The sequence below is a fragment of the Syngnathoides biaculeatus genome, chromosome 18 (genome assembly GCF_019802595.1).
Source record: "Syngnathoides biaculeatus isolate LvHL_M chromosome 18, ASM1980259v1, whole genome shotgun sequence".
Classification (NCBI taxonomy): domain Eukaryota; kingdom Metazoa; phylum Chordata; class Actinopteri; order Syngnathiformes; family Syngnathidae; genus Syngnathoides; species Syngnathoides biaculeatus.
The window spans coordinates 9,326,270-9,344,965 of NC_084657.1; the positions used below are offsets into that span (position 1 = coordinate 9,326,270).

Genomic DNA, 18,696 nt, shown 5'->3' on the forward strand with positions numbered 1-18,696 from the left:
AATACGTCGGCACGGTGGTGCAGCTGTAAAACGTCGGCCTCACCGTTCTGAGGTCCAGGGTTCGATCCCGACCCCACCCGTGTGGACTTTGCATGTCCTCCCCGTGCTCGCGTGGGTCTTTCTCCGGGCAGTCCGGTTTCCTACCATCCATTCATTGGAGAGTGCGATTGTGAGCGCGGGTGTTTGTCTCTATGCGCCCCGCAATTGGCTGGCGACCAGTCCAGGGTGTACCCCGCCTCGTTGTTAGCCTGCTAAGCTACGGTAGTCTGGGCCTAGAAGCGAGTTTAAGTTTACGTTTCCACTCGCCCCGTTTCCTAATAAGCACTCACGGTCCCCGTTGTTTACGATATGTAGGTTTTGTAGGTTGTGTAAGTACTAGCGACTTGATGTTAAGGGGCTAGGCTCGGCTAGGCTAGGCTAGGCTAGGCCGCGCAGCTTCAACATGAATGAATACGGCTTCAATTCAGGTACTAAGATTACACAGATGGCGATTTTAGTCCGGTTCGGGGTGTACATTGACAGCCGAGATAGGCTGCAGCACTCCCGTGACCCTTGCGAGGATAAGCGGCGCAGAAAACGGATGGATGGATACGACATTGGTGACTACGCAGTGGTGTTTAAATGCATCAGGAGTACAGTTTGCCGAGCACTTTGCGGCCGTGTCAGCGCTGAGATGACGACGTATGCCGCCGCTGTTTGTGTAAGGCTGAGTGCCAGATTGTCTGTTATTACAACCCTCGGGAGGGGGTGGGGGGAGGTTGTTGGGGGGGGGGTTCTTAATGAGTCATGGGAAGGATCTTCGAGCAACGCCGACATTTCTTGGCAATAACGTTTGCAAGAAATTTGCCTGATAACAATTGAAGCCCAACGATTACCGTAATTTCTGGCCTACAGAGCGCACCTGATTATAAGCCTCACCCGGTACATTTGTAAAGGAAATACCATTTGGTACATACATACGCCGCATCTGGCTAAAAGCTGCAAGTGCCCACATTGAAACCCACGTTAAAAAACACGAGATATTCACCAAGAAAGAGTTTTAACCACAAAACCTCAAAGTTTTAATGCCTTAGCTTAAAATAACATAGCAACAACACGGTAGCATGAACAGGGCTGTTAAAAATATGTATATACCGGTTAAAATTAAAAATACAGTCGCGGCAGCTACACAGTAGCAACACAGTAGCACAGAACTAACAAAGCCAGTTGAAAAAAAAAAAAAACATACCTAAATCACTGAGACGCGGGCGTAACAAAGCAGAAACACGCTAGCACAGCGCTAACGCTAGCACATCGCTAAAAGCTAGCGCAATGCTAAAAGGGCCAGTTAAAAAAAAACCATACCGGTAAAAATCACTGAGACACGGCAGTAACACAGCAGCAAAATGCTAGTGCCGCGCTAACGCTAGAGGCTGTAAAGTAAACTTTAGCTAACGTGCTGGTTTGGGATGGTGGCGCACCGCAACAAAATGCCATCTATTGTATCCCATGACGCCGTGCGTCGCCGTGTGATGTCACATATCGTCAACTGGTGACGCGTGGTCACGTGTTACCACATGACGTGTGGCGGACTTGTCACGACCAGAACTCGGGGTTGGACCCAAACGTACGACTCGGGAGACGTGGAGGCAGTTCGGGAAATGTTTTTATTCAGTCCGGTGTCGGGGATCAGGCAAGCGGTCGACGGGAGCAGCAGGGACGAGGTCGTCGGGCGTAGGCGTCGGTACACGGGAGATCAGGAACGGAACCACGGGAGTGCGGGAACGAGCGGTGAGGCAACGAACTGGCAAAGGCCAGACGGTACGAGGAATTCTAGTTGTATCTGTCATCGGGGTCCGGCACGTCCAGGACAAGGACCGGCAGGACCGTGACAGTCGTCTTGTCAGATGTTACGTGTCGTCCCGTGTTGCCGTGCTTCCGTGGTCTTGCTTAGTGGTGGTTGTCTTAGTCTTTTTCGGTTGGGTTTTCGGGGTTGGGGTTTGGTACCCAGCAGAGTTTGCTCACGTGGGCCTTGACAGCGCGTGAGTCAGCACGTGTGTGTGTGTGCCTTGTGAGTCACATTTGACGTATTTACGAGTCTCTCCGTTCATTTAATGCAGGCGCTGGAACTGCCAACCGGGGCCCACCTGCGGCCAAACGGCGGTCCAAGCGACCCGGGCGACAGGTTCACCTCAACAGGAAACGCGTGTTTTACAAGCGGAGCGACATTGGATCGGACGCCATTACGCACACTGGAAAGTCTCATGATTCACGGCGGCCGTAATGAACTCGATCGGAGCAAACAACATCCATCAAGCTGCGGGGCGGGAGCTTAGCAACATGCTAACGACAACAATAATAAGAAGCCAAGTCAAACAAACGAGCGCTCGCTACACCGGGGCCCACAACGTTAGCATAAAAAATACGCACGTTGTGGTGACTTCTTTTTACGCTCGCGAACGATATCCATAAATATCCATCCGTCCGATCGTGATGTCGGAGATAGGAAAAGCGCGGCGAGTCCGAATTTGCGGCGACCGCTACGTTGTGCGTTCGGTGTCACTTTGCCGCCGTTTTCGCTGCGAGAACCGCTCGGACGCTTGATGAGCGAACGGTACACAGCACACAAGTACAACGCAATGTTCAGCACGACAATAATATGTCCCACATGCGTCCCACACCTGGGTTGACGGATTCAATGGCGAGGCCTTAAATAGAAACCATTTTTTTTGTTTGTTTATCTGACATTTGGCGCGTTATCGTCGTTGGCGTCGACATATCTCGTAGCAAAACATTCTTGCGCTTATCGGAGCGGACGAGGTGACACTTTGCTGCGCGAACGCACTCACGCCTGCGGAAAGTAAAAGCCGTACGTTCGGCCGTCGTATTGCAGATATGTTGAGCTTCTCCGTGTACTTGAGTACTTTATCGAGAAAGTACTTTCACGTCATTGTTATTCCTCTGGTGTGTTGCCGCAGCGATCTACAAAAATCAAAATGTGCGCTATGAATCAAAAAAATTCCACTGTACTGTATTTCAATAAAAAGAACTCTATGGAAGTAAATTAGTGCCACCGGGATTCGAATTTGAAAAGTAATCCCATTTTCAATACTTTTCTAAAATTCACCATCTGTGCCACCAGGGCGAGGTCACTTCAGGTCAGAACTGAACAGCCAACCAATGGCAGTCGCCCTTTCTTAGTCACATGACGTCACATCGTAAGAAATCGTAACTGGAGGGGCTGTTTGAACGCGCGCGCGGAATGAACTAACATCTGAATTTATGAATATTAAATCAGATCAGATCCGACGGCACGCAGTTCCGAGGTCCCGGGTTCGATCCTGGACCCGCCTGTGTGGCTTTTTCTCCGGGCGGGCACTCCGGTTTCCTCCTACATCCCGCAAATAAATCATGCAACATCAATTGGACACTCTAAATTGCTCGTAGGTGTGATCGTGAGTGGGGCTGTTTGCCTCGATGTGCCCTGCGATTGGCTGCCGACCAGTTCAGGGTTGTACCTTGCCCGCCTCCTGGCCGTTGACAGCTGGGATAGGCTCCGGCACTCCCCCGCGACCCTGGTGAGGATAGGCAGCTCAGAAAATGGATGGATAAATCACAGTTGGTGACCAATAGTAGGCTCTCGTGACAGAGTAGCGTCTGCTCCACGTGCAGAATCGACTGAGGGATATCTGCAACATTTGCACAATCGACATTTTCCCAGATTATCAACTCGTCACCTTAAAGGGCTACTGACACCTAGAGCATATTTTTCGTATCTTTTTATTGATAAAAATGCAGCCGGAATGGACCCATCCGTTTTTTTTCACCGCACGTCATGACGTTTTCGTCAATGGATTTTTCTATCTCCCGCCATGAAAATCCTCCCGAGGCATTCGTTTTGGAGAAAAAGCAGGAAGCTAGCCTTTTTGTGTGTTTATAGCCGTTTTACCGGTTGCAAATTTTTTTTTCCCCTGCGTGTGTTAGCCAAAATGCCGCCTCGAACACTCGGGAGGATGGATTGACTCGTCGCACTTTTCCAAAAGACCCGGTTCGGCGTGAAAAATGGATCGCACGGGGTGCAGAGGACGAGAGATTCGTGGGTTCCAAAAAAGAGGGAGGTGCGTGTCGAGATATTAAAAAAAAAAATAGTTTGGGAGGAGGACGTAATCCTTCTTTCGTTGTCGTCGCTCGCGGCTAACTATGCTACATACTGTCAGGGAGTTTGTTGTTAGTTAGAAGTGATCCGTATATCATCTAAATACGGCTCGAAACGATAGGGTAATACTACCCGGGTCACTTCACTCGATTGTGAGACGTTCTCTTCTTCGAAAAGAGCTTCCGGGAAAAAAATCCGAATATCTCCGTTCTTCATCCCGTAGCGGGTGGCGCGGCGCGTCTTCTCGATGGCGACACGTCCGGGTATGACGTCTGCTGTTGATGTAACAGGAAATATGGCCGCCACCGGGATGTCGAGTGAGACTCCCGCAAATCTGCGCATGGATAATTTTTTTTTCGTACGGACATTGAAGTGAATAATCCATCCGTTCATTTTCTTAGCCGCTTATCCCCGCTGAAGCCTATGCCCAGCTGTCACACGGACTCACAATCACACCTAGAGAGGCAAGCGCTCGTCCTTGCGCGAACGACACCGGCTGTCGCGCAGGATGACGACACGCTCGCTAAATATCTTGTGAAATGTGTGTGGCGGGGGCCGGGGGTGCGGAGGGGGTCTTGTTTGGCAGGGTGGTGAGCGTCAAGCTTGTCTGCACAATATTTGGTTTTGCGTGGCGGCTGCCAGTGAAAATGTGAAGCGGGGCCGCCGGACTATTTACGCCATCTCGCAGAGTTTCCGTGTGACCTGAACATGCATGTACGGCAGATATTTTTGGAGACACTTGTTTGTGATCCATACAGACATTGAGACTTTCGTCAGTCGTCGAATCAAATGACGGGTTGACGGGTTCTGTTTGTATCGTATTGCAGCAATTTATTTCTCGTTTCATCTGTGGATTATAATATTTCTGCACGGGAGAAAGATACGTTGTGCTGAACTTTTTGGGGGGATTTTGGTGCGTTACAAAAAATTAATCAATCAATCATATGTCAGCTTGTCCAAGTTGACGACTGCGTGTGATGTTATTTCAAAAGTCACCGAGTAGACGTGAGTCATTTTTACAGTAATGTTGGATGAAGTCATACATAACGACACACGCCGACTGTATAGCATGTTGTGCGCGTATGTTGCTAGCAAATACTGCCAAAAGCTAAGCGATGCTACAGTAAAGTGTGTGTAAAGAGCATACAGACTTTGATAGATGTATGAGTATATTGCCATAATTCCCAGCCTACAGAGCCTCACCCAGTACATTTGTAAGGGAAATACCATTTGGTACAAACATACGCCGGAGCTGTGTAAAAGCTGCAAGTTCCCACATTGAAACATGAGGTATTTACAAAGAAAGACGGTACACAGGGTGTAACGCTAACACAAGCGCGGCACTAAATCTCACGCTAGCGCGGTGGTGACAGGTTAAAAAAAAACAAAAAAACTTACTGGTAAAAATTATTGTGACACATGCGTCAGTAACACAGAAGTAACAGGCTATCACAGTGCTAACGCTAGCACAGCGCTAACTATAACGCTAACGCTAGCGAGGCGTTTAGAGGGCCGGTTTAAAAAAAAAAAAACTTACCGGTAAAAATCATTGAGACACGCGTCAGTAACACAGAAGTAACGGGCTAGCACAGTGCTAACGCTGGTGCAGCGCTAACTATAACGCTAACGCTACCTTGGCGCTGACAGGGCCGGTTAAAAAAAATTACCGGTAAAAATCATTGAAACACACGTCAGTAACACAGCAGGAACACACTAGCACAGTGCTAACGCTAGCGCAGCGCTAACATGGCCAGTAAAAGTCACTTCCTTGGCACATACATTCCGGTCTCACCTTTTCCGCTCGAGTGCCCCCTTGCGGCACAAATTAGCCGCATCTCCGCCGAAACTGCAGGGTTGAAAGCGTGTCAAAAAATTCACACCTTGTAGGCCGGAAATGACGGCGTATGGATTTTGCATCGATGATGACGTCGTGCACTTTAAAGACTTTTGGCCAGCTCGCAGGTAGGACCGAACAAGCGATCGTTCGGACTTGAAGTTTTGCAGACGCGTCTGTTCCATTTCGACGGCAGCCGAATTCAATTGGAAAATGTCAACCAACTTTTGACATTTTCCAATTGAAATACGCTTGAATGTTCTTTGACAGCATGTGTGTGTGTGTGGAAATATGTATTTCATTGTGTTGCCTTCTTGTTTTTGCTGACTCATCATTTGCACTTTTGAAACGACCAGCCGCTGCCGCGACATCGTGTTCGCCCAAGACAAAGAAAAAGCAAAGAGCTGACCAAGTAAATGTGAAGCACATTGGGCGGCGGTCACCTTATAGACTAGGGAGGTACGTCGCCCCCCCCAACACGTCCGGGAACGTCCCTGACGCCCACGAGACGTCCGGGGGGGGGGGGGGGGGGCAAACGGTGATGTCACAACTGGGGAATATCCCCCAATGCCTCTGACGCGAGATAAGTGGGAACACATTGTGGCCTTTGACCCCGCTTCAACACAGGCCAGTGCCGATTCGCAAACTCCAGGATGTGGGCGTCCGGGCGGGGGCGGATCTGTGGGTGGGGGTGGGGGGGGTTTGTTATATGTCTCAAATTTTTTTTTTTTTTTTTTTTTGGTGTGTTGCTGTGTTTAATAAAATGATAAAATGATTTTTTATTCGGTCGCGTTCACCCGTCTGGAGTCCCAGATCTGCAAGTCGGGGCCAATCAGACGGAGGCACAGACGGGCGACGTCCCCGAATGGTCGCCGTGTGACGGACAGCATAAAAAACACTCGCCGGCACCAGCTCGGTGAAGAAAAAGAGGAAATGCGCTAACTGGAGTCGGGGAAGGTCACTTGGAACCTCGAACCTCTGGACCGTGGTCAGGGAACCGCCACGCTAAATTTGGGTGTCAAGGAGGTCTCAGATGTCTTCTTGCTCCGATCTTCGGCCCTCCGCCGATATTCAATTGACTTCCTGTGTTTCCTCTTGTTTTGCCACCTGCTTCACGCCCCGAGCAGAATGCAGATATTAATAGGAACCATATTTGGTAAGGTCACATAAGTCCAAACACCCCAGAGTCCCTACAAGGCAGCAGAATCACATGACTTCAGCCAACCAATCAGCGCAAACTACAACGTTGCGGGGTCGTGATTGTAAACGCAACAAGACGGAAACGTGAAACTTTCACAAAATAATCCATAATCTTTTTTTTCCTGGGGTTATCCTGACATTCGCAACTCCCACGAGACGCCGCCGTCTTCATCTCGTGACGTGATGACAAACAAAAAGAAGGGGAAAAGTTGTGATTGCGGCAGATGTGATAAAGAGCGTGGCGTGTTGTCATTAAAAACATATCACGCACATGTGGAACGTCACACGCTGTGCAAATATTTGCCTCGGGCGAGAGATTATTGGCGCGTAAATATAGTAGTGTTTGATACGAGGCAGCGGCGGCGTGATGATAATCATGATAAAAGGCATGACAATAAGAGTTGGCCTGCGGTCGATGACGTGATTCCGCGAGTGAAGTCATTGGGAAAGAAACGAAAGAAAGAAAATAGTTGGGTCAACTCTGCCTGCCTTGTATGGCAAACTTTTGGCTGCCGCGCAATTAGCGCGTCGCTCGTGCCCTCCGCTCGGCCGAGCAGGAAGTTCGTCTCTCTAGTTCCTGTCAGCCGACATTACTGCTTTGCCTAGCGCCTTTGTTGCCACATTTGGCTATTTTTCGAGGTTACCTGGCAACCTTGAGCAACAGATGTAGCTAATTATTTGTTTTTTTTTGGGGGGGGCGGTGGAAACTTTTTAGCAACTACTGTTCATTCATACTGAAATTTTGTATACACTACAAATGTCACACTATTGTACCCAAATATTCGGTACAGTTCATTTTTTTTCATTGCAATTTACAGTGTACAGATTGTATGGTGGCGGCACGGTGAAAGCTAAGCTGGAAAGGCCTCACAGTCCCGAGGTCCCGGGCTCAATCCTGGGCCCCGCATGTGTGGAGTTTGCATGTTCTCCCTGTGCCTGCGTGGGTTTCCTCCCACATGCCCCCCCCCAAAAAAACAAAAAAACAAAACATGTAACATTAATTGGACTCTAAATTGCCCCAAGGTGTGGCTGTTTGTCTCCGTGTGCCCTGCGATTGGCTGGCGACCAGTTCAGGGTGTACCCCGCCCACCTCCTGCCCGTTGACAGCTGGGATAAGTTCTGGCACTCCCCGCGACCCTCGTGAGGATAAGCGGCTAAGAAAATGGATAGATGGATATTGTATGGTGGCGGCACGGTGACCTAAGATGGAAAGCGTTGGCCTCACAGTTCTGAGGATAAGCGGCTCAGAAAAATGGATGCATGGACCATGGAGTGAAAAGGCATGATCGCAAATTGTCAAGAACGAAATTTGAAATCTTTCCCACTGCTTACCATCCAGCCATCCATTTTCTTAGCCGCTTATCCTCACAAGGGTCGTGAGGATAAGTGGCACAGAATTTTATTTTATTGGGGCGGGGGGTAAATCTATAGTACTTCTGTACTTGTACTAATTTTGTACTGTATGTCCCTCGTCATTCGCCGTACTGACGTCATCAACTGGGGCCGCGTCTGGCAGCGTGAAGAAGACCAGGAGCTCCTCTGGATGTCTGACCTTCTCATTTCGAACTTGTTCACTTTAACTGTAAGTTTTTTTTTTTTACATCACGTATTGGGGTGCGTGCAGTTACCTTCGTCACGTAACCCCACAAATCCGTCCCCGAAACTGAAAGTTAACTTTTGACGACAGGGCAGATGAAGGCGGAGAGCTGTTAGCTTAGCATTAGCACGATGTCAAAACGAAGCGACTGACGACTCTTCTCTCGGTCCACTTTAGTAGAAGAAGAACAGGTAGAAAAAAAAATGTCTGTCAAGCAGGCGTCGGTCCACGCCAAGTGGATCATCGGGAGAGTAATCGGAACCAAGATGAGGAAGACTGCGAAAGTGCGCGTCACCAGACTTGTTCTCGACCCATACTTGCTCAAGGTGAGCAGACAAACACAAACATTGACATGCGTGCACTGGACTCTTACCTTATAAAAAACGACATGAAAGGCTGAAAATAGTTGATTTCAGTTGCACGTCACCAGTGTTATCATACGCCATGAAGAGATAATTGATCTTTGTCATGCATTGATTGATTGATTGATTGATCGATCGATCGCTGCTGCCTTTTCCTGTGCTTCCTCCCTGGCAGTATTACAACCGCAGGAAGACGTACTTCGCCCACGACGCGCTCCAGCAGTGCACGGTGGGCGACGTGGTGCTGCTCAAGGCACTGCCCGAGCCGCGCTCCAAACACGTCAAACACGAGCTGGACCGGGTGGTCTACAAGGTGGGTCGGGTGGTGGACCCGCTGACGGGGAAGCGGGTCGCCGGCGCCGACTTCCTGGAGCCGCTGGACGACCTTCGCGGCGAATGCGGGACTTTGCTTGAGAAACTGCAGAGCTTGAACATCTCGGCCGAGGCGTCACCATAACTTCGATATTTGTGCGTGAATTTCACGCCGGTCCCTGGTGGCCTGGACGTGTCTCGCACAGGTGACTTTTGGTGAGCGGTGGGATGCATCCGGGACCAGTTGCCAGCCACTCGCTGACATCATACAAGTGTTCATAATTCACACCTATCGACAATGTAGTGTTCGCTAGCCTAACGCGATTTTGGAATATGGGAGAATCCCAGAGTACGCCACACTTCTCCAACTTGGAACCACAAAACTGCGAGGCGGATGTTCCGATCACTAAGACCACCGTGCTTTCCTTCTACAATGTGTTTGGAAAGAATTTCTACGGCTTGGGTTGCAGGTTTGAATATGTAAAATACACAAATATTCGGTCCATCCTGTATTTTCACGTCGTGATTGTTATAATTCAAGACGGGCTCACAATTAAAACAAAACTGCTGTCAAGCTTGCCTCTTTGATACCAAATTTATCATAAATGCTTGTTAAATATGTGCGCTGATCATGTGCTTTTAATTCAGGGATGTATGAGTAACAATAATGGCTTTATTTATTTATAACATCATTCGGAGATTAAATTTGACGTTCTGAGGATGCTGATTCCAGTAAGCGTGCTCGCTCCATTTTTTTTTTTTTTTAAACGAAGTTATGAAAATGTGTGTTGCCCACATGCAGGGATACGTCAGTGCAGCGGCCATATTGAATGTGTCATTTATCGCCCGTAAACACCTGACAATTCGGCCACTCTCTCCTCAGAGGGGCAGGAATGCGGGTCGAGTGGCCTAAAAGATTTAGGGCGTCAGATTGCATTCCGAACCCATTCCAGAGTAGACTGTGATATTCTGAAAAACGTTTGGTGCCGGAGAAAAGAAGGGTGCTTTTCGGTCCGAGCGGACTTCCGTCCGTACGCCGGCTTCTTCCTGAAGCAAGATGGCGGCGCGAGTCCTTCGCACGGCGCCACAATGGCTGGCGGGTGTCAAACTATCGCAACAATGTGCGGTCTCCAGCGGGCAGCTTGGGGTTTTTGTCAGGCGAGTCTCGGTAGATCCCAACTCGGCAGCGGCTGTCACTCAAAGGGAGTTTTTTCTCCCCTGTTCCGCCTGCATCAATGTCAAACTCCGGCGTGCTATGCGGCTAAGCTAACGCTAGTCTCGGTGGCTAAAGCGAACGTACGTGGGCTGGCGACGTCGTGCTTGTTGTAAAAATCGCCCCTTGCTATTTAAAAGTTGTTTTTTCTTCTTATCGAGCATTTCAACTTTTCAAATCATGTCATGAAGTAGCGCCAAAGTTAGCGTGACTCCAAGGTCAAAATATTGAGGCGCAACGTCATCGCAGAGAAATTCTACTCGTGCACAAACTTCTTTTTTCCACGGTTCGCTTGTTAAAGCAGTAAAGGGGACGACAGTGTATATATATATATATATTGTCTTCGCTAAGCTAATGCAAGATGTGGACTTGCTCACCTCTTCTACTAACTATTTTGTTTGTTTCCTGAATAACATTTTTATCTATTTATAGCTTCTAAAGCTGCTTGTCACTGTGCAGGAATAAACAAGCAGCTTGTGCAAGAGGCGTGCGGTGTTGAATAACGTACAACCTTCTTAAGTATGAGGAATACGATGAACTTAACTGCTCCAAAATGTTTTATTTTTCTCGAACTTATAACGACGTTACCTGTATTCCTATTTGCAGTATATTTTACCTCTGTTTTTAGTGTGTTTATGATGAGTTTTATGTATTCCGTAACTGCATTGTCTTTTGTGTTGGTGAGTCGAAGACTGTGTTCCACCTCAATGCACAGTAAAGAATTCGGTATTTGGTTTTATTCCATAATAGGTACATTACTAGTGTACATGGACAATGGTATTATTTCTCAAATGTTGTTCTGGGACGTGGTCTAAATATCATAGTGGCTTTGTCTCCTAGGAGGAGCTTGTCGGGGTTCCAGGACAGCTGGTTCAAGTCTCTGTTCGTCAGGAAGGTGGACCCGCGCAAGGACGCCCACTCTCACCTGCTGGCCAAGAAGGAAGACAACAATCTGTACAAGATCCAGTGTGAGCGTCACGCCATGCGGAAACTTTCTACATTCCTCGGAAGTTGTCCATGTAAACTTTTTTTGCGTCACTCTTGCAGTTCACAACGTGAAGCCCGAGTGTTTGGATGACTACAACCAACTTTGGTAATGCGCTTTATTTATCTTGTCACACAAACACGTCTGATAAACTGTCCTTAAAGGTCCACTGTCATGAAATGCATGATTTTTAGTATATTAATGAAAAAAAAAACAGCAGCCTGTATGGACCAATCCGTTGTTTTTCACCACAAAACATGATTTTGACGTACACGGCTTTTTGTAAGTCCCGCCATGAAAATCCTCTCGAGGGATTTGTTTTCGACAAGAAGCAGGAAGTGACGTACAGGGCGGTAGTGCACTCAAGCGGTCTCGTATGTTTATGCTAGTTTTACGTGCTGGAAGGTCACTCGTTGTTTCTCCGCATTAGCCAAAATACCGCATCGTTGTACTGCTGGATATTGCTCGAACACTCGGGAGGATGGATTCGCTCTTAATACTTTTCCGAAAGACCCGGTTCGTCGAGAAAAATGGATTGCACGGGTGTAAAGGACGAGAGCTTCGTGGGTTCCAAATGACAGGTAGGTGTGTAAAAAAAAAAATAAAAAAAAAATCGTTGGGTGTGCTAGATGTGTCGATGTGCCACCCCGGCCGAAGTTGTGCTCGGCGGACGCGGCACCGCTGAGCTGGCACATCTTTAGCAGCGGCGTCATCGTCGCTCGAGGGCTTCGTTTATCACCGCCGTGGAGGTGGACCGGGCGGTACGGTGATCCGCATATCATCTAAATATGACTCAAAACGATAGGATCGTATTGCCCCGGACACTTGACTCACTTGTGAGATGTTCGCTTCCGTGTCTGAAGGGGCGTGTCCCATGGTAGGCGGGACAGCGTGTTTTCAACGGCGAATCATCCAATGCGATGTCACAGACAGAAGATGCAGCCAACATGGCAACCACATGACTCGAATGAGACTAACGGCAATTTTGCGCATGGATGATGCGCTCTCCGCTCCTATTTATTATTTAGTATAGACATTGAAGTGACTAATGTTGTGTTACAATATCTATTTTAGAATGTTTATAGGCGTGACACTTGACCTTTAACTCTGTGTGTGGGTGTAGTGAGGGCGTGTTGCCTTCCATTCACGCCGACCTGGAATACCCGTGTGAGCTTGTGGGAACCTGGAATACATGGTACGGAGAACAGGACCAGGCAGGTTAGACCCTAATCCTCTTGCGACACACGCACCCACGTTATGGAATAATGAACAACGTAGTGCAGCGCTTGTCAAACTCTGTACACCTGCTATCACATTTAAAAAATAAAACTGAATTGTACTTTAGCAGGGATTCTTTATTTTTATTTTTTTCGTACATATAGCATTGTAACAAATGGTGGGGGAATGTTTTGTAATCAGTGTGAGTAACCTCATCGTTGCCTGTTGTAGTCCACTTATGGAGATATCGCGGTGGTTACCCGGCCCTGACGGAGGTCATGAGCAAGCTCAGGCAGAATAAGGTAAGGGCGCCACCTGCTGATCACCAGGAATACCACACTTGTACAAGAATTGCACATTCACTCTCATTCCCTACTCGAAACAAGGAGTGTTTAGTTGACATTAGCACTCAAATAATTAATCGCTAAATAGGGATTTTTATATCATAAATCTAGATGGACGTCTGGTTAGCACATCTCCCTCACAGTTCTGAGGTTGCTGGTTAAAATCCGGCCTCGCCTGTGTGGAGTTTGGATGTTCTCTCCGTGCCTGTGTTGTTTTTTTGTTTTTTTTTTTTCCCCTCCGGTACGCTGCTTTCCTCCCACATTCCATAATCATGCATGCGAGGTTAATTAAAGATTCGAGATTTCTATCAGTGTGAATGTGGGTGTGCCCTGGGATTGGCAGGTGACCAGTTCTGGGCATAGCCCGCCTCTCGACCAGAGTGCGCCCACGACGCCTGGTGAGGATAAGGGGTAACCGAAAATAGTCTTTTTCAATAAAACCTTACCAAAAAAAAACTTAGAGTGCGCCAGATTATCAGCCTCACCCAGTACATTTGTAAAGGAAATACCATTTGGTACATAACATACATTAGCCGCACCTGTGTAAAAGCCGCTAGTGCCCACATTGAAAGAGGAGATATTTACAAAGAAAGACTGTACACAGAAAGCATTTTCAAAGTTTTAATAACACGGTAGCACGAACAGGGCTGGTAAAAAAAAAAAAAAAAAAAAAACAAAACACAGCCGCGGCAACTACACATTAGCAACACGGTAGCACAAAATATATATATACCTAAATCACAGAGACGCGTCAGAAACACAGCAGCAACCGCTAGCGCGGTGCTAACCCTTGCTCAGTGCTAACGGCTGGTTAAGAAAAAACAAATACCAGTAAAAATCACTGAGACACGACAGTAACACAGCAACAACATGCTAGCAAAGCGCTAACGCTAAAACAGCGCTACCAGGGCGCTTATCATAATCATTTTATGTTAGTCAATTTTATGCACTTTCAATTTGACATAATTTCCTGTTTTTGAATAAAATGTTTTTGTTTTTTACCGGTTAAAAAAAAACCTAACATACCGGCAAAAGTCACTTCCTTAGGACATATATTCCACCGGTCTCATGCTTACCTTTTCCGCTTGAGTGCCCCCTTGCGGCCGTTAGGAAAAATTGCACAGATGAGCCGCATCACCGCACAAGCCGAAGGGTGGAAAGCATGTGGAAAAAGTCGCGACTCAGAGGCCGCAAATTCCGGTACATTTTTTCTAAACCGCAGCAACAAAGGTCGTTAATGCGCGACAACCGTGAGATCATCGTCAGAGTCGTTCCGAACGAGTTGGCGAAACGGCGCACTGAATCTCGCACCCGGGGGAGTGCGGAGTGAGTGATTTCGGACACAGCCGTGTCGTTGCTGTGCTGATTCCTGCGTGAATGTGGCCAGATGTTTTGCGAGTACAGGCAGGAGCGCGGGAAGATGCTGTTGTCGCGCCGGAATCAGCTGCTGCTGGAGTTCAGCTTCTGGAATGAGCCTGCCCCCCGCACGGGGCCAAACATTTACGAGCTGCGATCGTACCAGCTCAGGGTAACTTCCTGTCCGTGCCCGACCTCCCCCCTCCCCTCTTTCAAGCCTGGCTTTGACGCGTCGCCGCCGTGGTTTTGTTTGTGTTGCAGCCCGGCACCATGATCGAGTGGGGCAACTACTGGTGAGTCCTTCGCGTCTCCTTTGTCCGCACTTCAGCGACTTCCAACGGGGCGATGACGAGTATCGGATGTTTTTTATGACTTTTTGCAGATCGTAGCAGATGTTTGAGTCCGTGGTATTTTTTATTTTTTTTTTTACATCGCAATCTCTGCATGACTAAGTGAAGTCAAACAAGCATGAACGATCAAATAAGCATGGTTGATATTCCTGAATTGTCGTGTGATGTGTGATTGACGATATGGAAAAAAAACGCACACGCATTTGTTGCGATTTTACGAGGTGGGCAAACTTTTTGAAATGAGCAGTAGTTAAAACGTGTACGAAGTAGAGGTGGCGCTTATAATTATCCAAATTTCAGAATTTCAGCCCTCAACAATAAATCTTTTCCAATTTGTGTTGTCCTCCATGACATTTCCAAACTGCTTTTATTTTGCAAAACAACATTTTTGCCAATTTTCTGACCAAAACAGAAACTCTTATCATAATCATTTTATGTTAGTCAATTTTATGCACTTTCAATTTGACATAATTTCCTGTTTTTGAACAAAGGCATGAACTTTTTTTTCCTCCAGTCAGTAATAAAATGTATGAGATTATTAAAATAATCCCCCCCACCCCGAGTATATGGTGCATGTACAGCAGGTGTTTTTTTTTTTATGACAACACATTATTTTTATTTTATTATCCACAATGAATAATGCATACATTGTAATTGATTAACCAATTGTTTAATTAAATGAGGTTACTGTATTCTGATATTTACAAAAAAATAAATGAACCAATAACATGGCGAGCCTATTCTAGTTCAAAATGAGTAAAATCACTGAATATTTCGATTGCAGGACTTTTGACAATTGCCTCCTGGCCTTTTCCGTGGCCCGGGGGCCATATTTTGCCCACCTTGGGTAAATTATATGCATTTCTTGGAATTAAAGTCATAATAATAATAATAATGATGATGATGAGGATGTGAGCATCAGCAGCATTGGATTTTCACAGCTAATTGGGCGCCGGCGAATCAACTCACGCTAATGGCGTCGAATGGAGCGCCGCGAGGATTAGCGTGACCGTGCGTTCTGCTCGGGTCCGCAGGGCGCGCGCGATCGAGATTCGCCAGCAGAACCAGGAAGCCGTCGGAGGATTCTTCTCACAAATCGGAAGTTTGTACCAAGTTCACCACTTATGGGGTAAGCGCGCCGGAACTTTTGTTTTTGACTCGATTGGACCGCCCGTCGGTCTTCTGACCCTCATTTCATTTTTCAGCCTACAAAGATCTTCAGTCGAGAGAAAATATCCGAAACGCGGCTTGGCAGCGAGAAGGCTGGGATGAGGTCGTTTACTACACAGGTGGGTCGGCACGTGGCTGCGGTGCCATGGGAACATCTTCCCATCATATTTGTAAATCGAGCACGAAAAATCACATGCGTAAAATACATTGACATTCTCAGCACACAGAAGCACGCAGTTTCCTGTAGTATACCTGACTCCACCCACTTTCGGCTCCTAAAGGGGTAGACTCATATTTACAAACGCCGTCCACCCAGCGTCGAGCGAAGAGTTAGACATGCTGCTTGTGTTTACGTGTGATGATAATGATAAAAGTTAAAAAAAAAAAATTTAAAAAGTGCTGTTGCTTTAATGAATGTCGGGTTACGTGAATAATAGAAGAAAAAGTGGTGCAACTGGATGGGATTTTCTCTCTTTTTGAGTAAAAGAGGTCTGGTAGAAAGTGCAGGATGAGATGGTGTATAATGTTAAAATTCCACCTTGAGGATGAAAGCAAATACACTACACTGCATAAATAGCTAATTTTGTATTTTAAAAAAATAGGCGACATAAAACATATGTTTAACATGTAATTATAGTTTATATTTCTAATAACCATAAATTTCACAGTCATTAAGATGTGCCTACTACATTGATAAGCTCTGGCACTTATTCTTTAAGTGAAAACACGATCATATAGCTGAAATATTGCTGTCTACCACAATCCAATATTAGTTGTGGAATTTTGTATTTAATACTTGGGAAGTCATGGAGAATTCATGGAATTTTGATTCTCTGGAAGTGTATGAACCCTGCATGTTGATCGCTGAGCGCATACGGTCGTCTCTCGCTACATTGCCATTATCCAAGCCGCTTATCCTCACAAGGGTCACGGGAGAGCCGGAGCCTATCCCAGCTCGCCTCGGGCAAAAGGCAGACTACCGTAACTCCCGGCCTACGAGCCGCAACTTTTTTCCACACGCCTTCAACCCTGCGGTTTGTGCGGTGATGCGTTAGCGCCGCGCTAGCGTTAAGCTCTTTCTGTGTCCCGAGGCTTATGACCTGGTGCACTCCGTCGGCCGGGAATTACGGTACGCCTTGAACTGGTCGCCAGTCAGTCGCAGGGCAGATATCGACACCATCACTGAGCGGGAATCGACCCCACGCTGCCCGCACCAAAAGCACTACACCATCAGCAACGATTTGGGATTATATGACTGTAAAGAAGAGAAGTACAAATGTAATGAGGCAATTGCAACATACATCTGTCTCAAAGTTAACGCTAATGTAAACGTCGTGAGCTAATTTATTAGCACTCCGCGAAAGGTGGTTATGATTGAAATGGTATAGACGGAGCCTCCGGTTCACTTTCAGTGAATTTATTGACAAAAGGTCATGACATCCATAAAACACACGCACATTCTTAACTGAGATCGGCATCGAACACGCAACAGCGACGAGTAACAGCCATTTTTTCATTCGCTAACACGATAAACGATGACTGCTTTTTAATAGTGAATGTAGCAAATTGATAACACATTAAATGTCCTACACATCTCATGTTGCACATTTATACAATATTTTCCAATTCTTTTTGCACTGTATTGACATCTTTTTTTTTTCCATTTGCATGATAAACATATGAAGTTGTAGTCGTACTAATTCAAAGTATTTCTTCCGGTGTTTGTTTGGGTTCCCGCAGTGCCGCTGATTCAGCACATGGAATCTCGAGTCATGATTCCCTTGAAGAGTTCGCCCTTAAAGTAAGAAGCGCGCGACCCACCCACGGCGCCAGGAGGACCTTCCGCTTGAATTTGCTTCGATCGTGAGATTATGACCTGAGCATCTTCATCATCTTCACGGCGGTCTCCTAACCTGAGGAAGACCTCAGCTGAATCCCCAAGAACTTTTTTTTTTCACCGATTCACCTTGATTGATTTTTGTAGCGACTCGTCAGAAATCGGAGAACGATAAGTTTGCAAGTCCCCCGTTTGGTTTTTATGGTGACGCTCTCGGTTTTTCTGTTCAACACGTTGACGCTTCCAAAAAGTTCAATGTTGTTTCTTTTCTGGCAATGATTCGAGCCGGTCTGTTTGCGTTCTCGGTGACTTAAATGAGCTGCTAATGGGGTGGCGGGGCTGTTAGCGTTTCCTGACTGGCGGTAAATATTGACGGCATCTGCGCTTGAATCACGTTGTTGTACATAATGACAATAAACTTTTAATGAGGAGACTACTTATTTTACAGCAAATAACTGAAATAAGGACATAGGCTGGTGGTTGTTTGTCTATTTTTGCCCTGGCGACCAGTTCAGGTCGTACTTGAGCACACCTGCGACCCTCGTGAGGATAAGCAGCTAAGAAAATAGATTTTTTTTGGTTTTGTTTTTTCATTCGAATGTACTGTTTTTATGGAAACGTTTTTGTCTTTATGAATGCGACCAGTTCAGAGCGTACTTCAGCACACCTGCGACCCTCGTGAGGATAAGCAGGCAAGAAAATTGATATGTATTTTTTTTCATTCGAATGCACTGTTTTCATGGAAACGTTTTTGTCTTTATGAAATCAAATACTATAAAGTAA

The 18,696-nt window shown here is 46.8% G+C and overlaps 2 protein-coding genes across 3 annotated transcripts; both read left to right on the forward strand.

Annotated features, from left to right (window-relative positions):
• Window positions 1–8,591: 8,591 nt before the first annotated feature.
• Window positions 8,592–10,015, forward strand: mrps17 (mitochondrial ribosomal protein S17). Of its 2 annotated transcripts, none has more exons than XM_061803989.1 (3): window positions 8,592–8,751; window positions 8,944–9,092; window positions 9,304–10,015. In XM_061803989.1, exons 2-3 carry the CDS (start codon window positions 8,970–8,972, stop codon window positions 9,583–9,585), a joined length of 405 nt encoding a protein of 134 aa, XP_061659973.1. In that variant the 5' UTR covers window positions 8,592–8,751; window positions 8,944–8,969; the 3' UTR covers window positions 9,586–10,015. The 2 variants fall into 2 exon arrangements, with proteins under 2 accessions (XP_061659973.1, XP_061659972.1); XM_061803988.1 differs by having other exon boundaries at window positions 8,601–8,751; window positions 8,857–9,092.
• Window positions 10,016–10,133: 118 nt separating this feature from the next.
• Window positions 10,134–18,346, forward strand: LOC133492065 (protein NipSnap homolog 2-like). The gene is made up of 10 exons (XM_061803983.1): window positions 10,134–10,598; window positions 11,494–11,621; window positions 11,701–11,746; window positions 12,762–12,856; window positions 13,088–13,158; window positions 14,588–14,728; window positions 14,818–14,849; window positions 15,941–16,035; window positions 16,112–16,195; window positions 17,817–18,346. The coding sequence occupies exons 1-10, from the start codon at window positions 10,498–10,500 to the stop codon at window positions 17,879–17,881; spliced, it is 858 nt and encodes a 285-aa protein (XP_061659967.1). The 5' UTR covers window positions 10,134–10,497; the 3' UTR covers window positions 17,882–18,346.
• Window positions 18,347–18,696: the final 350 nt, after the last annotated feature.

Bases quoted from the DNA above. Each gene is read 5' to 3' on its own strand.
- mrps17 (XM_061803989.1), top strand. From the start codon at position 8,970: ATGTCTGTCAAGCAGGCGTCGGTCCACGCCAAGTGGATCATCGGGAGA. The intron at 9,093-9,303 runs GTGAGCAGACAA...CCTCCCTGGCAG, and splicing joins TCGACCCATACTTGCTCAAG to TATTACAACCGCAGGAAGAC.
- LOC133492065 (XM_061803983.1), top strand. From the start codon at position 10,498: ATGGCGGCGCGAGTCCTTCGCACGGCGCCACAATGGCTGGCGGGTGTC. The intron at 11,622-11,700 runs GTGAGCGTCACG...TCACTCTTGCAG, and splicing joins CAATCTGTACAAGATCCAGT to TTCACAACGTGAAGCCCGAG. The intron at 14,729-14,817 runs GTAACTTCCTGT...TTTGTGTTGCAG, and splicing joins TGCGATCGTACCAGCTCAGG to CCCGGCACCATGATCGAGTG.